At 40.3% G+C, this 21856-nt stretch overlaps 1 protein-coding gene across 1 annotated transcript in view; it reads left to right on the top strand.

The window, feature by feature from the left end:
- Window positions 1-5923: 5923 nt before the first annotated feature.
- Window positions 5924-21856, top strand: part of itga11a (integrin, alpha 11a) — a 61895-nt gene continuing 45962 nt past the window's right edge. The window contains exons 1-2 of the mRNA XM_072671154.1: window positions 5924-5972; window positions 15315-15426. Coding sequence (XP_072527255.1) covers window positions 5924-5972; window positions 15315-15426 — 161 coding nt within the window. The remainder of the gene's footprint in view (window positions 5973-15314; window positions 15427-21856) is intronic.

Below are 21856 nucleotides of genomic sequence, written 5' to 3'. Positions count from 1 at the left end.
AAGCCTAAAGTACACTTCCTATCCACAGGAGGATCCCTGGATCAAGAAATGTAAACTCTCCATAGTGTTGCTTTAATAATACCAGTAACAAAAGACAAGGTTAAGCAGATTACGGTGAAGAGGATGAAAGTGTCTTTGAAAAGACATGAGAAATGCAATGGCAAAAAAAAAAATGTGGAATATTAAACTGGAACAAGAATAATCTGGAAAAACTGACCAAACACAAGCAAACAGGCTTATGAAGAAGAACAGAACAAGTCCATGTAACAACCAGCTAAAAACTACCAGTGGGGAATTTCACAAAGCAGGCCTTCTCAGCTAAGTAAAGACTGTCCAATAGAAATGTCCTCAAGCACTTATTCTATTAGACAGGCTAGTCTTTTGTCTTTTTTAACTGAGGAATTCTGCTTTGTGAAATTATCTCTAGAATCAAACAAACCAATGCCAAGCATATACTAAGATTTCATACAAGAACTGAAAGCAAAACCTATCTGAGGAACCTTGACAATAATCAAACAAAGCTCAGAGGCCATCTTAATACATTACATGTAGGCAAAAACATCCTATTTGTGCCTGAAATGAGCTTGAGAGCCTTAGTACATTATGTCCAGAGTCTTTAATAACTAGCTGCTCTCAAATGGAGGGGCAATTAAAGACTGGCTCCTTAACTGAATGACCTAGGAGCCTGTCATCCTGTAGACAGTAAGCAGACAGTCCAGCCACCCCTACACTGTATAGAATGTCTTAAACTGCATTTATTAGAGGGTACTTTGTGAATGCCATGTGGAAATGGCTTCCAAAATGTTGGGGCATAAACATTAAACACAACCACACTGCTTTTAATAGTTAGTTCTCAGAATCGTTTTCGATGGAATAACGTAATGGGATGGGGTATATCAGCACATATTAGTTGCTGACATTAGCTGGCAGCATCCAAAGAAAGGGTTGAAAAGAGGCTTTGATAACAAGGCCATACAAATACTGTAGTATCAGCATTTAACCCTCAATGAATGATTCCTTCCAGACCTCGACCAAGATTATGAGAGAGCCCAGTAACATGCTGTAGCTGGCCATACAAGTATATCCTATTTGTGTGGTCAGGTTGGATTTATACGGTGTGTTTATACTGGTCAGCTTTGGAACCCTGGTGCGATTGCAGTTTGTATTAGTTGTTGGGGTGAACGTTGCCTGCACCAAGCAGGTCACAGGGTCTCGGCCCGTTTCTAAGCGATCTCTGGTGGGGTTGGTTTGAAGTATAAATACAATACGAACCAAAGGCATCTAAACGAACCAAATGCAGGATGTGATGTGATTTGACACTTTTGTTTAGTAGGTGTGTCCCAAACCGCACACTACCACACTCACTAATTAATTAGCGCATTTCCCCTTAGTAAAGACGTGTGTGATTTGGAATGCAGCCACAGTAACGTTACATTTTACGGCTTTAGCGTTAACGTTGTTCTGTGACAATAAACAAATAAGCGGTTTTAAGCTTTTCGGAAAAAATGTGATGTAATACTGGATTCAAGACGCCAGGGTTTAATAAGCCAGGTTTAAGGGTCCAGGTTTAAGGGTCCAGGTGTTAGATTTTAAGTTTTTCATAGTTATTACATGGCTAGCGCAGGACCTGCGGACACACCCTTCTTATGCAGACCTCTACAGTCTCATCATATGTTTATTAATTGTCATCTTTTTTCAATATCAATAACTAGCTATTAGAACAACAGAACAGGACCTGGTCAGACCTGGTCAGCAGATAACGGTAGGTAGCAGACTGACTGGCTTTTTTGGCCATATTAAAAAAACTACAACATACGCTGTACAAATGTTAGCCAAGTATGTGTTAACATCTACAACTCTCCATATTTAAGTTACAGTGTGCTTACAGTAGCACACAGTAGCAGTAACAACATGTGTTGTTACTGGGACCAAGTTGGGTTTCCCAAAAGGGCCCCATCATTAATCTCCCATTTAGGCTCCATGTGCAGTTTACAATCCAGATGGAGCCCATGTTTAAGCCCTTCTGGTTCCATCACTGACCGCAGTGGGCATTCATATGTGGGGCCAACATAGAACCTGTGGAAAAACTTTCTGGTTCCCAGTTGGACTAACCATACATGTCCACATGGGCATGTTATCTGAGTAGCTTTATGTTATGGTGACAGGATTAGCTTTAGCTTACCAAGTCTCTCTGCCTAAACAGAGAGTGGAACCATTGACTGAACAACCTATGTGAGAAATGCCTAGTTTTGTTAAAGCTGTGTGGAGAACCACAGCCTTGTGATTGGCGTTGGAACTGCTTACGTGAGCAGTACCCAATATTAGGATCTCCCAGGGTCTCATGTAGTGGTTTTTGGTCATAAGACTCACAACTGGCTCTAATTTCATGTTCTCATTCCACAGCCGCCATTTCTCACACATTTTAAAGGAACTCTCCAAAACAACCTTGGGATGAATTCGACTACAGCTGCTGGCACTCTGGATTTCTGGTTTTATGGATTTAACAGACTCTGGACTCATCTTCCAGTGAAACCCTTATGACCGTGTCTTTTCTGCAGAAGGGGAGCTCAAGGCAAACTAGGCAAGCTAGGCTATCATCTCTCCAATTTCTGCTCCCTTGAAAACAAACTGGACTACCATTGCTGACTGCCAGACTTGAGCAAAAAACACATCAGAAGTTAAAGCACCGGCTTATTTCTTTATCAGTGAGATTTGAGAGAGTAAACTAGGGAGTGGAGTGGAGGCAAGGCTAAAAGCTAACTGCTGTTGCACTGTTAAAACAATGCGGCTAGTAACCAATTAAAGCTGAGCTTATTTAAGAGGGTTTTTTCTCATTAGTCCTCTGTAAAAGAAAAAATCAGCATGTTTTATTCAGAGGAAAAAATATCAAAGTGGTGAAGAGGCTTGTAACATTACAGCTGAGCATTTTTCACATACGAATATACTGCATTTAAACCAGGATGTCAGATGTTCTGTTCCAAGTAGGACGCCTCCACAAGTTGGATTTCCTACTCAGAATGTTGGGAGAGCCTCATCCAACTCCAAAATCCAACATGACTGCACCGCACATCAGCAGTAGTAAAAGCAGTAGTGTTGTACAGTATATTGGCACCTCTATCTATTTGTGTCTCATTATATCAGTCAGTAACATGTCTTTTCATGGTGTTTGAATGTACCACATAATGCGCTGTTATTAACACTGGTAGAGGATCAAACCAGTTGTGGTAAACTCTGAAGTCTTTAGATAACTGGAATGTGGTCAACTTTGGTGTGAAGTCATTTCCAGCTCCTTCTTCTAAGGTCAGTGGAATATGGCATTACTATATCTCGTCGCTGTCCAATGAAAAACATGTATCTCCAAAATGTCAAGTTTAGAAGAGGAGAAAAAAAGCCTTCTTAACTTTCAACAAAGAGCATTTCTATTGGTCCATTCATGTAGATTTTTTCACACAGGGTTTAAACGATGGAGAAAACAAACAATTGACAAAAATGAAGATGCATGGTTTTCATTGGACAGCAGGTACAGAACAACTTATAATACTTAATAAATGCATTTTTTTGATAAATGTATAGTATCAAAAGTAGTGAGTAGACAAGCCAGGTCTGATAAGAGTGTATATAAGGTAGAACTGTGGGTAATAATCTGTGGTGTATATTTGCCAGAATAAGCATGAGAGGCAAATGCACTAAGGTGTACAAGTATATCGATTTATCTGCTCTTGCACTCTAACTTAATGGCATATACATTCTTTATAGGTGTGTGTGTGGGTGTCTGGGGGTGCTGGGGAGGGTGTGAGGAACTTGAACACAGTCTGGATGTTTTGCAGTCAGGATGTTTTGATCAGCTCTTAATTACGCTGCAGTGTGGTTGCGCAACACATTCGTACGGAAAGGAATGTGGGTCATATATCTGAATGATAGTCGGCTGATTGTCAGTATCAGATGTTACGTAATGTGTAATTATGTGGCTGGTTTGGATGCTGGTGCAGGTTGGTTAGGGTTGAGCTGGGGGTTAGACAGTGTGGTTTGGGGGCTAACATAAAGCTATGCAAACCACAAATCCCTGCATCAATCACATTCATGCTGATGTATCTGAAAGGTTTGCCGGTGCTGTGTTACTCATGCTGGGGCATTAACAAAGATTATTGTCTGAGGTGGAATTTTAGTAGAACTATAGGTTGTAGATTTTTATTATGAGGGCTTACCATTACATATAGTCTTACCATTATGTATATTGCCCTTGCCCTAAGGGTCATAAATGACCCAAAGACACCCCTCAAATGAATGCATTCAGCTACTTTAAGTAGCACTCATTGCTGACACAGATGTGCAAATGCACACATGCAGCTTCCTTGTAGATAAGTATTGCCAATAAAATAGGACTCTCTGGAGCAGAGAACATGTACAATTTGGCAGCAGGGGAACTGTGTTCTCTGGAATGATGGATGGTGCTCCATCCAATACCTTTGGAATGAGTTGGGAAGTTGGGGATAAGGTGGCTTGTTGATCATTTAACATCCTGACCTCGCTTATGCTGTTGTCACTGAATGCAATCAAATCCTCACTGCTTCAAAATGTAGTAGAAAGTCTTCTTCCCTGCACAGTGGAGATAGTTATTCCAACAAAAGCAGGATAAACTCTTTTTAATACCCCCGAGTACAAGAAGAAACAATGAACGTGCCCCAATATAGTGTCCCAATACTTTTGTCCATGTGTTCTTTGCTGTCAAACATAGGGTCTGTTTACACCTGGCATTCTCACATTCCAGTGTCTACTCTATCAGAAAATGCGACAGACTGTTTAATGCAATGGAACGAACTCTGTAATACTGATGTTATCTACCAGTAAGCACGATTGTAGGTGCACACACACGTCTACACAAACACAGAGAGAGAAAGAGAGAGAGAGATCGAGCAAGAGGCAGAGAGAAGCCAAGCTCTACAGTAATTATTACTCGTATTAACATTTGTTTATTTTTATGTGATGGATTCCGATCAGAAAAAAACACACTCCATTTAAACTTGTGTTAAATGTAGATGAGATTTGTCTATGACCACTTATGAACGTGGTTTGAGCAATCCAACCATAACCCGATTACAATGCATCTTGGGAATGTTTACACTTGGCTTTTAATGAGGTCAAGTGAATTCTGGACATGATCCAATCAACAAAAATGCATGTTAATGCCAGATGTGAACGCATCCATAGTGGTTGGTCATTTTTGACCCTTAACTCTCCAAAGCTTATTACACACTGAGGCATATGACTCAGTAACTACAGGGACAAACTGTTGGGCTATTCTTTAGTAATATAAGTTTGTAATAACACTTCTGGACATAAAACAGCGGCATGTCATTTTTTGTAGTATTGTATGGTGCTCTCTTAAAAAGTGATGCCATAGAAAAACCATTTTTGTTCAAGGACTATTAACCCCTTAACACTTGGATTGAGTAATAAGCCTCTTATACAGGCTTATTACACAAAAATGTGTATTACTCAGTAACTACAGCCTTCATCCAGTTCTTTAAACCTTAAACAAGTTCTTCACACACATCTCCCTTAAAAATGGTTCTTTATGGAAGTGAAATGGTTCTTCTCTGGCATCACTCAAAGAACCCTTTGTAGCATTATTATTTTAAGAGTGTGTTGAGACCTAATACCATAATGAATGAGAGACAGGGAGTGTGAGAAAGTGAGTGAGTGAGTGAGTGAGTGAAGAGAAAAAGGACAGGGCTAAGGACGAGCTCTCTGCTGACTGAGTGCACCTCCTTTTGGTTTAGCCACAGTCTCCTCCTCCTTTCCCCAGATATAGTGAGTGCTTTCAGCAGCAGTGGAGTCAATCAGGCCTTGAAGTTAAGGAGAACGCACTGACGGACACTGTGCCCTCACACACAACCACACACACACACACACACATGCACACATGGAGTACTACTGCAGTCTGCTGCTTTGGATCCTCTGCATGCTGGCAGGTGAGTGTGTGTTTGTATTTGAAAGGGTGGGACAGAGAGAGATGATGTATGTGTTCAGTCTGTGTGTTTGTACATGCTGTGTATGGCTTTAAAGAGATGCCTTTTCCAGACTAGAGCTACTACTGCTTTCTTTCTATTACTTGCAATTACCCAGAGAACGGAGCTATGATTATCTTGGAATCTCTTGGAATTCTCTGTCTGAGTTGTCTCAGAATAGACTGCAGAAGTGACCAGTCTAAACTTTCCTTTGCCGGAAACTTGAACACAGTCCCTCCTTGACAGATGGGGGATGCTGAGTTGCTTTGACTTGTCAGACTCCCGTTCTTTCCTGTCGTGCTTTGAAATGGAACGTGACATCGTCTGATTCCTTGCAAAGTGTTCATACTTTCCAGAGTCTGGAAGAGCGCTGGTCCCCTGCCACAGTCTGGTTCAATTATCAGTGAAATTACAATCACAGCAGTGCATATAGTGAGGAGAGAGTGTCTGGCAGCTGAGTGAGTGTTAACCCGAGGCTTTTAAGAAAAGCCTTATTTAAATGGACCCTTCTGTCATATGTAACAGTCAATGCTGGAGCTAATAAACAACATACCTTCTTTAAAATAAAGGTGCTGCACAAGTTTCTTTGAGTGATGCAAAGGAAGAACCACGTTTGATTCCATAAAGAATAATTTTGATGTGATGTACCTTTAAGTGGGGCATAAAAAAGGTTTTTTGAGGCCTTCAAAGGGTTCTTTACACAAATGTCTTACAGTACTGCTTTTTATTACACCAAAATTGCTTCTTCTATGGCATCACTCAAAGAATCACCCTTGCAGCACCTTTATTTTTAGGAGTATAAACCGCAGTTTGCAATTATTGGGACGAGCTACAGAAGTTAGACATGAAGATCTGAGATGTTTCATTCAAAGGTTTCCTCAAAGAGGTTAGTTAAGTTCATGTGTTCATTCTTTGCCCATTTTCTTTCCCAATTCCCTCTGACACACGGGTCAATGAACCTTCCGAAGACCTGGAATTAATTAATGGTAACTAGACAGAAAGGAATGACATTCATTTCTCCATGAAATAGCGCAACTGCATTCATCAGCATCCTTATCTGTGTGACATGCCTGGAAGAGAGCTAGACATTATCTAGCACTAATACTTCCTCTTAGTGCTGGACTCCTGTCCATTTCGTCTCGAAAAGGGAGTTTAGATGTTGTGTAAATATTTGTGTCGTCAGAGGAATTAGGCTGCTGGCTGGAGGTCCTGGCCAGGAGCTGGACAGACAGAACGTAAGAGTGCCTCAGATAAGGAAGAACATCTGAAGTGGAAGCTGTGTAATGTGTTGAAATGCAAGTCTGAAGGCGTTCTATGTGAGTGTGTGTGTCTGTGAGTGCATGAGAGAGAGAGAGAGAGAGAGAGAGAGAGAGAGAGAGAGAACTGTGTGGGAAAACTTGCCATGTGGGTTAATCAGTTTTGGTCTCCATCAGCTGCTTGTTATCCAACTGTATCCAGGTTGTGCACTGCTGGCCCAAAAACGTTTGCTTAGTACTTGAGTTTCATCTGGGACCACCACCACTGGCCATTTGCTTAACACATCTGTCTTTGGAACACCTGGTAATGCCACCCTTAACAACAGTAGCTGGTATTGGCCGAGTCTTTTTTACCTTACCTTAAGGTCTGCATTTCCCAATCTGGCCCCAATGTGCTGCCTGAGGGGCTTGAGTTGGAGAGTAGACTGTTCCACGTAAATTAGATTTTAACATTTTGCCCCGACATCTTTCTCAGTACAGAAGGAACACATTGCTTTAGGATCACGTCATCCTTCATAGGGACTGTCCCAACAGATATATGGTCCATTTTAAACATTGTTAGAATGCAGTGTTGTGATGCCATTAAATTGGTTTTGGTGTCCTCTATGCAACTGTCTAAAGATCTGAACATTTAAGTAAGTGATGCCTATAAGGTGGGAGAATATAAGAAGATAGCCAGATGTTTTAGCTTGGTTCTTCTACAGTGTGAACTGTTATTAAGAAATGACACTTGAGGGGAACTGTGGAGGTAAAGATGAGATGGACAACAGTAAAATTGTCTGAGAGAATTGCTTGTATGCAGCTAACACAGGCAAATCAAAATATGACTGTCAAGAATCTGCATGGAAGCTTAGCCAAGAGGTTAAAAAAAATAATTGTGACCTGTGCAAAAGTTTGGACACAAGTATTGCAAACAGCAATACAACTTCTCTGACTTATTAAACATTGTACTTACACTCAGCATCCATGGAATTCTCTAAGTAACAGTCCAAGGATCAGGTGTTTTACCATGTGATTTAGCCAGTGTGGACTGTTATTAAGACAGTCTGTGGCTGTTCAGGGGAACTCTGGAAGTCAAGATGAAGAATTGCTCATATGCTGGTTAAAATTAAAAAACCCATAGGATCTCCAGAGCTTTGCAAATAGTGTCCAGTCCAGGTTCATATCTTCCTGTTTGTGCCATGTGCCTTCCAGCTCATTTTCATTGGAAACACAAGTGCCTTAGTGCCACAAACCAACAATCCCCTGCAAGGCATCTCTCAACAGCGCTCTGATGGGTTTTCCACACTGCAAAGCGCACAGCAGGAAACTTGGCATGGATTGATAGCTGTTTGGGTTACCATTGTCTTAAAAACTCCTAACTGAAATTGTATGTATAATATTATTCTCTACTGTGTACAGTACACATGACTTCTGGTTGGGGTGGAATAGCATTTTCAAAGCAGTGGTTGGGGAGATGCATTTCCGGCATGTGGAGTTTATTAGAGGCAAATCTGAAGGCCCGTAATCCTAGCCGGTGGGCAGCAGTGGGTCTCATTAGCATCTGAGCAGCTCCACACGTAAATATTTGCAGAGGAGGAGAGGGATGACTGAGGGGTAAGCAGATGTATGTAGGTGTCCTGTCCATCACAGATGGTGGAAATATGCAGCTGTGAACTCAAGCCTGTGGCTTCGTGTCAGATGCAAAGCTGGCGGTGCTGAGTTTGATGTTTAGTTTAGCCTTTGTTATTTGTTTAGCGGTAAAGATTTGGTCCACCAGGGAAACGGTCTGAGATTGAGAAGTGTCCTGAGTTTCCATCTGAGTCTGACTTTTTGGTTCAAGACAGTTCAGTCTCCAAAGGTTTGGTTGTGAGATGGGCCAAGACTTTGGGTCATCTGTTTCAGATTTGAGACCCAGTGCTTCTTGAGTTGATTGAGTTTTAAAGTCGGGGCCTGTGTCTCTGGGGAATGTGATGCTAGTCAGGTTGATTCAATTGTTCCAGTTACTGATGTTAGTTTTCTTGACTTTGAGGGCTCTCTGTTGACCTTATAGACTTGGGGTCTTTGGAGAAGGGTAAGGTATTTCAGAAAGCATTTTAACATAGGAAATCTAACCTAGATAAATAAACCAGATTCCCTTCATTAATGCTGATATTAGTAAGACAGGAATGAACCCAGTTCAGCACTTTTACTCCACAATCGTTTGTGAATATGGAGGTCATAGTCTAGTCATTGCTTTTGGTGCTCCAGTCTTGACTCCATCTCTGGCTAGGACCTTCACCACTGTCCTCCCTGGATCTGAAGGTGCTTGTGTGTCAGCATGGTTGTGGTGGATCTCATGAAGCTTGATTCCAAGCCAAAGGCAGTGCAGGCCCAGGCCTGGACATGCAGCTCCCAGGGCCAGCAGCCACCGTATTGAGGTTTATTTATCTGGGCAGAGGGATCCATACACAGGAAACCCAGGCAAAGACTGGGGTCGGCTTCAGGAGCTGCCGATATTACTGGGAGTATTAAATGGCTCTGCCACGTTAGGGTTTTAAATGGAAAACTGGGGCCTCTGTACTCTGTACTCTTTCCCCTCAGTTTCCTTTTGTTGCAGTGAAATAAAAAGCTGCTCTCTGATGGTATCTGGAATGGTTTCTGTAACAAGCTCACAAGCTCAGAGCTTTGGGAATACTGCCAGTGTGCAGTAATGATAAAACATCTGTGGGGGAGAAACTGAACAATTTAACAGAGCCGACAAAATTACTTTGAAGGTGGTTAACAATAGCTATGCTTAAGTGATGAATTGCTGCTCAACCGTTGACTTTTGTAAACTATTTTAAACTTTGTCAACTGGTAAACTGGTTCAGTTATTTTGTTTATAGCTGTATATTGGACTGTACTGTGCAAAAGTACCATCCATTTATTTATTTCAGGAGATTTTTATGATAAAATGAGAAGATAGATATATGAAAAAAACAATAATTTCTAAAACTGGGGTTATACATTACAATTATTCACAAATACATAGAAATGGGGACTCCTAACAAACGTGCAAGGCCTGGTACCACAACCAAAACTGATCAGGACATCAAGCTCCACTCGCTTTAGATCTGAAAGAAATCCACAGGTGTTTCTTTCCATCTTTCTCTAAGTTTATTTTCTAAGTATTTGCTGATACACTGGATATATTTAACTGTTGGAGCTTGTGTGCACTTTTCTATGAAGTAAAAAAGTCTTTCTTTGCACTACAATGGTATTTTTAAATAAATAAAAGGTGATAATCTCTGAATTTTGCACAATACTAAATGTATAGCATATGTTCTTATATTTATTAATTTGGGTGTAAAAATAGGGAAGAAAACAAGAGTCAAAAGCATTTTACTCAAGTTTCATTCAAACATATTATTCATTTCGTAAACATAAAAATTCCCTGAAACAACAACCTTATGACCTCTCAGTAGTCAGTTGTGAGCCTTTTTATGCTGCTTAGACTTTGCCATCACAAGGAATGGTACATAGTAGAGATAACACCTTCAACATACAGGTTCTTAGCTCTCACAGAGTGACTGTATAAGTTTAGATGTTTGTGACCATATTCAAATGACAGAGATTGGTGAAATGAGCAGAAAGTATTCTTCAGTGTAAACATGATCCCTTTGGAAAATGTTCCAGCTGAAAAAAGATCAGAGCGGAGTTGGGCCAAAATTGGAGACAATGGGTCAATATTTAGATGAATGGCATTCATAGCATTGCTGGCCTGACTGCTCTGATGTTTTCACGTTCATGGGGATCAGCTTGTATAACCAAGTCAGACTGTCATAACAATTAGGCTCCTCACAGGGTCTAGGAGCAGTAGAAGGCAGTATGGGGTCCAATTCATCTGCTGCATGCCTGAGTTTTATACCAGGCCCTGACTGAATTAGAGCCACACCATTCTGGCATGCAGTGCATATTATCATAATGATGAATTAGGAGATTCAGGGTGCTTTGTCAAGAAGTGTCAGTGTTTTAATGATGACAAAGATACAGGGTATTTAGGGGTGTAATTCAATGTAAATATAGTAAGTTTGTGACTTTAGCTGGGGTGAAAAATGCTCATATGTCATTTAATAAGCCATTTTTACAACCCTGTTATTTTACATCAGAAAGAAATCCACAGATTTTCCATTTGTTGAGGCTCATAAAAAAAAAATACAATAAGCTCAATAAGCTTTTATTTGTTACGACACCAGCAACAGCTTGCAGAACTAGTATATAATATCATAGTTTTAACACTGTGACAAAAACACTGTAATTACAGTAATTCTGCCCTCAGTGTGCTTGCAAAAGATTTTAGCAGGTTAGCTTTTAGCCTTGACCCCTCTTGCTTACTTGACTTTGGCTTTCTTGAGTCTTACAGAGAAAAATTAAGCTTTAAGCTGACACTGGCACAGGCACAGCCTTTTGGGGCGTAAATATACAGTGAGTCAAGGCTGTTGTGTAACAGTTTTGGGGGCTTGGAACTGACTGGTGTTCTCCAGGAGCTCTGTTTTGGGTCTGCTGGATTTTATTTTTGCAGGAGGACACAACAACGTTTGAGGGTCGTGGTATGTCAGTTCCACAAACCATGAGTTGTATTTATTCCAAACCGATAATTAATTGATCTTGATGGATCTCCACACATTTGTTAATGCACTACCAATGAGCTTAATTGCTTTCAAATTTGTATGCTCAATTGAGTACATTTACTGTATTTGATGTCTTACACTGAAAACCTGGTACTGATTCCTGGTCAGGCTTCAAGAATTCTACGTCTGAAGCATCCAAAGAGCAGTATTTTTAATATCTGGACCATGGATGCGAAGTTTGATCCAGATGAATAGTAATATGAGGAAACATTGAGATGTCGGTTTGTCAGATATGTCTGGCTGTTATCAGCTTTGGTCTTGGCAGAGCAAGAATAGGATGGAAGGAGAGAGAGAGAGAAATCAGAAGAGAGACAGGTCAGAGAGGAGATCTTGCGAGAATAAGTGCAAACGTGTGAAGCAACAGTCAAATTCATGTTCTCTATGAAAGCATTCATACCAGCTCACAGTGGGAATCACAAGGCTGTTTCACTACTGACAGGCGGAAATGATCCCCCAACCGACATAGGGATATACATTACTGTAGCTTATTAGCTGTTATTATTTTTTGCCACACAAACCCTTTGTTTCTCCCCTATTTCAAGGTGATCTCAGTACGTCTTTGATCCACACATTCCTCTGGTTGGACCAGGACCCAAAAGCAATCCAACAGAAACATGCTGTACTTCATATCCCTCATGAGGTGGAAAAAAAACTCTTTTAATTGAAAGAACTGAACCATGACATGACTGAGCCTTCAGCTCTTGGACCACAGTAGCGAATCGTCGTCTCTGCTGTGGCCAAAAAGGTAAAGCGAGTGAGTGGGAGTGACAGTGAAGGATGGGGGGAAGATAAATAGAAAGAAAGAGGGGTTTAAATAAGTCAGACATAAGCTAAGCAGGCTTAACTCTGCTCTCCTCCTGTCTGCCTATGCTTCTCATCCATCTATATGCTAGATGATTTACTGCTGTTACTGGAATGAAACTCCTCAGCAGAGATTCAGGCATTCTGCTTATCACTGCTTATCATCAGTAAATGGTTTGAACTGCTCTGGCAAGAGGAATAGAGTAGACGATTCTTTCAAAGAAAGCCCTTTTTTAAAGCCTTTTAATCAAATCTGGGGATAACGCTTTTACCTAGATCAGCCAGAGCTTAAAGAGCAGGTGAGGAGACCGAACACCACCAGAGAGACCTCTGCCTTTGATCAGGCCTTGCTCTTGGATTCTGTTTTTCTTTTCTTTTGTTTTTCGGTTTGGTTTTGTCCTGCCCATGTGTTGCAATCATGCTTTCAATATGATGATTAACAGCGATTTGCTCTCATTCTTAGAGAAATAAACAACAATGTCCATGACTGGATCAAAGAAATCCATGCTGCTTAGATCAGCACCTGTGATATATTTAAAGGGCTTGAGTTGAGCCTGATATAGCTGCATGAAATGGATTTGAGGGGTATTCACCTTATTGACCTTACTAGGCCCAAATGTAATGCATGAAAGATAATAGTTAGTTGGAAAAGCTATAGCAAAGTTGCTGTTAGAATTACACTAAATGTCCAAATGTTTGTGGACACCCCTTCGAAGGAATGCATTTAGTTACTTTAAGTTGCACCCATTGCTGACACAGATGTTCACAGGCACACACACAGCTTGTCTAGTCCCTTTAGAGAAGTATTGCCAATAGAGTAGGACTCTCTGGAGCAGATAAACATGGCACCATAGGCACCATACCTAATGCCAGGCGTGGGCTAGAGTGGTATAAAGCCCAGCATTGAGCTGTGCAGCAGAGGGATTTTGTTTTTTGGAATGATGGTTGGTGCTCCATACAATTCTTTTGGGATGAGTTGGGAAGTTGGGTATGAGGTGGGGTGATGATCATCCAACATCCTGACCTCACTAATGTTTGTGTTTCTAATTGCAATTAAATCCTCACAGCAATGCTCCAGAATTTAGTAGAAAGCCTTCCCTTGTATTACCGATGAGACTGGCAAGCAACTGACCGCAATCTCCTTAGCTAGTTAACCATGCAACACACCAAAAGGACAAAGAGTGGACAGCAGCACTATTTACAGTGGTATAAGATTCACAGTGTTAACACTGTTACTCTTGTTACCATGTTAAAAACTATGCTATGCTGCGCTAATTTATGCTTTTCAGCTTCTAGTTGTGGTGCTGTAAACCAAAAAATTACAGCAGAGCTTGTCACTGTTTTTTCACAAGCCCACTATAAAAGTAAACACAGTATGCTTTAGATTAAGGCAAAGTAACAGGGTTGTAAACAGCCTTATGAAAGCACATATGAGCAATTTTCACCTTAAACTGTCCTATTCTTACCTTTTTAAATTAAATACAACTTATAGTACTGTATAAATTAATTTTTTGGTACTTTTTAAAAGAGGAAACTATCCCGTACTCCATTCTCAAGATAAAATGATGAATGAATGTGATAATGCTGTTTTTAAAATGATAACAGGCCAATATAATAACATATGCAAAGATCACAGCACATAAAAGTGCTCCTAGCTCTTCTGTGGACCACACTGGTGCTTCTGTGGGCCACATTCTTCTCAGCTTTCCTGTCCGGTTGATTGACGGCATCATTCTAATCTCTGTATGTGACTGACAGGTCTTTCGTTAGGTCTCAAACCTTAAACCTCTGCATTGTACTATGGCCTGTTGATTGAGTGGTAAAGGGTGAGGTGAAGATGATTTTCACAGTAATGTTTCAACAAGAGACCTCCATGGGAGTGTTTGCTGCTTCACTGTGCCCCAGGGGCCAGATCCTCCATGCTCCAGGGGGTGGATGTGCTCTGTTAGGAAGAAGAAGAGTCATGCTGAGTGATAGCTGATTCCACTGGGACACGGGTAGCATAGGAAAACAAACTTGGGTGCTACACATGAATGGGTTTCTCACTGGCAAAAGCTTGTTGGTCAAAAGAATGACATGTGGAGTGAGTTGGTTGTAGGTGTTTCTACATAAACCATGGGGACCTTAAGTCCATTTATCTAACTAACCACTGACCTAAGCTGTTTGAAACAGTCTTGGTGTGAGGAGGAGTGCTGGAAATGTCTAGAACATGTCACTAGATGACTCCTGGACAATGTTTGTCTCACAATATGCATTAATGTCAGAGCTTTCTCGCCAGGTAGTATACTACAGCTCAAGCAAGCATTTAAACTGGAGTTGAGAGATGGTTGTAAGTGAATTACGTTAGTCCCAAAGATGAGGTTTATAGTGCATGTCTGCATCTTACGTTCACATTCTGAACCCCTAAGCTGGGGAAACTGTGTAACTTGGCAGTAACGTTGTGTTTCAGCCACCATGAAATCTTTCCATAGTGCTTGGGGTCGCTGCTGGAGCTGCTGGCTCTACGTAATCTCCATTGCCAATGGACATAGATCCTTGTTCAACTATGTTGTGGATGGCTCCTGTGTGAGTTTTGATTCTTGTGTGTGTGATTTGTCTATGTCTGTGTCTTTCCACAGGGCTCCATGACTGTTTCAACATTGACACCACGAGCCATAGAATCATAAAGGGCCCAAAGCAGGCGCAGTTTGGCTACACGGTGCAGCAACACATCGCCGGGGGACAGAAGTGGTAAGGAGCTCTACTACTTTACTACAGATGGCACATCCTTTCTGTCTTTCTGGATGTTTTGTATTTCATGTTATATGAATGGCTTAAGGAAATTGGCCATTAATATGAATTACACATACATATAAAGAATATACAATCCCTTGCTAAAGTCTATTAATAGTCTACAGTAGTAAGTGTGTTTTTACCTGTAGAAAAGGACTGTATATATATTACACTAGCAAGGCAACATGTCATTTACTGTATTAGGTGATGGAAGGTGTTCATTATAGAGGTTAACTGGTCCACATTTGTCATTACCCTCTGACATCAATGGCCCATGGGAACATAAGGTTTTTAGTCTGTGTTCACTCCCCCAACCACCCCCCTCTGCTCCAATTGGTTTACAGACTTTCACCCATCTGTGAGTCAGAACTTCCGCTATTCCTTTTCTTATGGATGCCTCTGATTCAAACCTATGGTCCTCTGTCATTTGACTGATGTATTTAGACAGTTTTGTCACTCTGGGAATGAGAAGCCATGTACATATCTGTATCCAAGACAGACAAGATACATTTACTCAGATCTGTGTTTTACTTTTCAAAAGCCTCCTAGTTTGGGGGGTTCTACTATATGTACTATATGTACTGTTGAACAAATGTGAGTTAGGAGAACCTTTGGCTAAACTTTGAGTTTACTCAAAAATATGTTTTAATCAGTAATTTTATCATTTTAAGGATTTTCCTTATTCTGAGTGTTCAACTGCATTATCATTCACACTTAAAATATTTAAAATATGAGGTGTCAAGGTTTTCAGTGTCAAAGAACAAAATGAACTAGCCATCACAGGTTGTGGATTATGTTGCTATCATTATCATGCTTACGAGGAATGTGACCTGTCTGCGACTAACACTGGGGGGACTGGCAGAAATAAGAAAAAAATGGCCAATAGGAATCAGCTCATTGTGGAAGAGTTTATCTAGTAGCGCTCCTCTCCCCTTCTTTTTTTATACGTTGAGTGCTTTTGAGGTGAACGGAGCATAGATGAAAAGTGTATTCAATCTGTCCACCAGTGTTCCTCGCCCAAAACACACACAAGAACTCCTTGTCTCATGGTTTATGAGTTTCACCACTAGTAAATTTACATCTCCTGTAAAAAAGGAAAAATCTGCCCGTGCTGCATTCAGGAGAGTTATTAGACTTGGAACAAGCGGGACATCTGTCATACATCACCATAACATCATCACCGCTCGCTGTTGCCACTGATGTGATGAAGGGGATACTTTGCTGGCATCCTTAGTGTGTCAGCTGGCCACAGAGATGGTGTGTGTGTATGTGTGTGTTGGCTTCTGTGTTTTGCTTATATTGTTCCCCTGTTTTTGATTTGTCTCTTGGTCTTCATTCAGTTTCTTAATTTATTTTATCATTTATTTTTAGGACAGTACACTCCAGTGTATTCCATCAAACCAAGGATGTCTTTTTAAAGCCACACAGGTTTTAGGCCCTTTTTATGTATACATTCAGCATATGCATTTACATATTTACTGCATATACAGCACGCTTGACCACTGGCAAACATTTTGCACTTCTTATGAATCTGGCAGTTGTTTTTTTTACATTGTGTCAGAATTTAATGATGAACCTTAGGTTTTTTCCTTCTCCTGTAAAGTTGCCATTTTGGAGGTTTTTAGGGTGTGTTTATACTAGTCAGCTTTGGTTTTATTAAAATAAACCCTGGTTTGATTGCTTTGATTTGCCTTACGGGTTGTTAGGGTAAGTATGAATGCTGCCTTTCAAGCTCTGGTGCACACCAAACAAGTGTACCGAGACCATCTGAGCAGGGGGTCTCAGTCTCTGTGTTTCTACATAAACTGCCATTCGTTTGAAATAGGAACACAATACCAATCAAAGGCATCTAAAGGAACCCAATGCAGATTTTTGCACAGGTACGAGTTCACTCCTGCCCTCAAAATCTATTATCAACCCTGTCCACTGTTTCACCAGCATCATGTCTTCCGCATCTGCCCCTTCGTCACGGGTGAGTCTCCACGCAGACTTGCCCACATTTCTGTGCTTTAACTTGGTCTGTCAGATACTATGTCCCAAACCACACACTGCCACACTACTACACCGTGTTTGAAAACTAGCCACCGTTAGAACTGCGTTCATTAGTAGAGTTGTCTCTGTAAAGTAAAGGTTTGTGGGAGTTGGGATTACATCTTTAACATGCGTCTGTTCTGTGAACTAATTAGCATGTGAACATTATTAAAATCAAAATGGGTTAATACTGATATCAATCTGATGTGATTTAATAAGACAGGTTTAAGGATCAGTTTTCTTTCTACCTGCTAGTTATTGGAACCACAGACAAATACCCAGCTTGTGCAGACCACTACTTACAGCCTTCTGTCATACGTGTCTCCTTTTTTGGTTTATGTCACCCCTAATTTTGGTTCGATTGCAAATCTGTCAGTATGAACACAAAGCAAATCAGGCCTAAAGCCTGACAATGCACCATTTTTTTGCTTGGTCCTACAAGTATAAACACACCCTATGTGACTTTGAGATATGTATTATGAAATCAATGGCTTTTAGAGGCCCTAACTCTGTTAGAGCTTTCTTGTTTCTTCCTGAGCTCCGGAGCCAGTTATTGAGCTGTTTACAAACAGCTCTCACATAAACAGCTACAGATATTGCAGCAACAAAACTTCCTCAGGTTATTGACTTTCGCCCTGTGCATCTGAAGCTCTACTTATGCCTGTTCATTTGAACAGTATCTCAATTGGGTTTAGCGCAAACACAGTGTTGGCTCTTCCTTCAAAAACAGGGTTTTGCTTTTATAGACAGCTTCTGTTCTTCTGAAATCACACAGTGTGATCACAGATCACAAAAGTGGAATGAAACCAGGACTCCGATTCAGTCCAAAGAAGGGAAATAAATAAAATAAATGGTTTTGCTGGAATAATCACAAGAATCTTGGTTCTGTATCTGTATGTGTGCTGTTAGGCAAAAGCATTTAAGGCAAGGAATTTGATAACTTTAATCACATTAATGCATTTGACACATTGCATTTGGATTATGATAATCTTCAGTAAATAATTATTTACTGTAAAATCTGATCTGAGTTCTGATCTGAACTGAAGATGGTTTGAGGAAATCGATTGCCTTAAACCATTTACGTTTAATGTCTCAAATTATTTGAGCTTAAGTAACAACCTGAACTGAGTACAAGCAATGCTTTTATTAAGTGTTATATGTGGCTACGTAAATCAAGTGAGTTGTACTTACTCTGTTTAAGTTAACAATACTCAAATGGAGGTCTTCACTTAGGGATTGGAGGGGAACATAATGCACACCCTAAAGGTCCCCATATTTCATTAAAACAACTCAGTTCACTGCAGTCAGTATAACTCTAAACTTAATAAATTCACCTTAACCTCTTAATGTCGAAAGGCTTTTACATTACACAATAAGGTGTATTACTCAGTAACTACATGGACTGGTGAGGAACACACTGGTGAGGCTATCCTCTGGTAATAGAGGTTTGTAATAACGTTCGGCCCGCCCGAGCCATGTAATGTTTAAGGGGCTATTTTAAAATGTTCCAAAACATTGTGTGTATTTCAACTATTCATTTTTGAGTTTGACTTATTCAGCGTAAGTAATCTCAATGTTTTGTAGTATTTAAGCTATGTTTACTTACTTAATTCAAGTCGAGAACTTAATTCACTCAGTGAAGTTTTAGGCTTTTTCATGGGTAAAGAAAGGTGGGGGATTGTCTAGTAACAGTGTTTTAACAGTGTAGTGAGAGATTTTTATGTAATTAGACATGCTAAAGTAGAGCATGTTTTAGTCATCTTCTCATATTGGCTATATTTGACAGATATTTTTCAAGATCCACCCTGAAGATCCTGTTTTTGTACCATTAACGTCATGATTTCCATTGTTCCAAGTCACACTAATATTATTTCATTTACCCTGTTGGTGAATGCAATAGAGCAACATGCTAATGTCATAATTTGTTGTTGCACTGGTGCTACTAAATCTAAATTCTAAACATTTTAAAGATAAGTAAATGCAACCCTGGGTCTGACAAATAGCCAGGCTAAAATTCAGCCTCCACACAACAGGCTTAGTTTAGCACAGTGTTTCAACTAAGCCTCCCTGTTTTGCCATTTCTCCTTTGTAGAAGTACATTTGTCACAGCCATGTTTCTTTTACTAATTGTACTTATTTGGAGGCATTTTACTTATTATTTTCTTTACATATGTAGGTTGGAAAGCATATTTGGCTCAAGCAACTGATTGAATTAATTTGGCCTGTATGAATTTACTAGACATTTCAGCATCTTCAACAACTAGTCCCTGATTCTGTTATCTGTGGGGTAAGTTGTTTGCACACTCTTCGTTTACTCCTGAATTGTACAGAACAGGTTATTACCTTAATACAAAGTTTACGTTTGCTTATGTAGTCTGCCCCTTTTTGATTATTTCAGGATACATGCAGCCAGTAGAAAACATATAGAATTACCTAGATTTGTAGAACCAATTATAACCAGTCTAGGAATGTTGCATTGCGGTTGGAATTCAAGAACGGAGAAGTTAAAATGTTTGTTCTGCTCGGAGCAAGAAAATAGATTCTCTTCCTATTCTGTCTCTGAGCCCTAATAGAAACTGGTTAACTGAATCAGGCTTCTATACTTCCTGATCACTGTGATTTGGATCACTTTAAAAGAAGAAACTAACAGAGCCTATTTGTGCATGCTCTTGGTGGTACTTTAAGGGAAAGTCGTAGCTCACGACCTTACATTTTACCATAGCATACTGTGAAAAACGTGTATTTTTAAAATGGTGACTTTACAGTTGATGGCAAAAATTCTCTTAACTTTAAATAAGAGTTTATTTACAGTAATATAGAGAATTTTGTATTGGTCCATTCATCCAGAATTGTTCAAACGATGGAGAAAACTAAAAACAAAAATGAAGATGCATGTTTGTCAGGAAAAAGTTTGAACAGCCCCACATTTACTGCTACTTAAAATGCCTACAGTTAGAATCAGGTGCAGCACATCAGCCACAGATGATTAGAACAGGGTTAGAGCAGAGTCTGGAGAAGACTGTCTTATTTAAACCTCAGACATTTAGTCAGGTTTGCTCTTGATTGTTGAAGTGAGTGATGAAGATCACCATAGTGACATCCAGAAAGCTCTCTAAGGCCTTCAGAAAGACAATTCTAGATGCAGAGGAGTCTGAGAAGGGATTTAAAAAAAGATCAGCCTTCTCACTGTCCGTAAAATAATTTACAAGCAACACAGCTGCCAACATTGCCAGGTCAGGCCGTCCTAGCAAGTTCAGCCCAAGAGCATTAGAAAGTCTCCAATAGTCCTAAAATGTCAACCCAGGACACAGCTCTTGTCAGAGCTGGTGTCAAAGTACAGCATCTATCACCAGAAAGAGAAAAGTCTTTGTCTATGTGTTCTCTGGCAAACGTGTGTTTAGTTGTATCACCGCAATCTCTCAATATTGCTCAAACGAATATCAAATGTCCATATATTTCAATATGTTAAAGAAGACACAGGATTCAATGGGGTGTCCAACAGTTTCCACTGTACATGGCAGCAAGTGTGTTGACAGCTTTTAGAGATCACCTTACATGTTACAAAACTAGAAATTACCTCCTGAAGTGGTAGCTACTTTGCCACTGTAATGGTTTGCTACTGTTGATGTACAGTAGGTGACAGATGATAGCCTGACAGCATTCAGAAAAGCAGTTCAGTCGCATGACCCTCTACATAAAGACCACTTATGCCTTCCTTACATCCACTCTGTGACCTGAGAGAGCTTTACCAGTAGAAAAGGGATAGTTAGAAAAGGAACGCATGCCGGTTTGAGTAATGAGAAAGACATTCCTACTGTTCTCCAGATTGTGATGAAGATACCTCTCCCTGCTCTGCATTCTCCAGATAGCTCAATGCAGTGGCTCAATGGCTAGCCTGTAGTTTGAATTGGAGTGTGTGTTGTCAGTTTAGCTGGGCTGATATTTGGAGATATCAACAAAGACTTTCTCAAGTGAACGGCTGCCAAACAGACCCCCCCCGTCTAGCTCTCATTCACACCACATCTGGAAATCATTTACAGGCCAAAGGAAATTTTTTAGTGTGCGCCTGGTCTGGGTCCTATATGTGAGAGAGAGACAGAGAGACAGAGAACATCAGTGATTGGTTGAAATGGTGTGCATCATTTCCATGTTAATAAAGTATATTAAATAAACACAGTGTTTTCAGTTACTTTAAAATGTATACATACATATTGGCACTGTCATGCAAAAACTATGTGCTATAAGTCAAGAAATAAAACTAAGAAAATAGGTTAGAACACCCTTTGCCCCCATTTTGGCAGACATAACCTTAATTAGACATTTCCCATCTACCAGTCTCTGATATCAAGCTTCTGAC

The sequence above is a fragment of the Salminus brasiliensis genome, chromosome 25 (genome assembly GCF_030463535.1).
Source record: "Salminus brasiliensis chromosome 25, fSalBra1.hap2, whole genome shotgun sequence".
Taxonomy (NCBI): domain Eukaryota; kingdom Metazoa; phylum Chordata; class Actinopteri; order Characiformes; family Bryconidae; genus Salminus; species Salminus brasiliensis.
The sequence above is the reverse complement of the archived record's forward strand: the minus strand, read 5'-3'. Positions and strand labels throughout refer to the sequence as shown.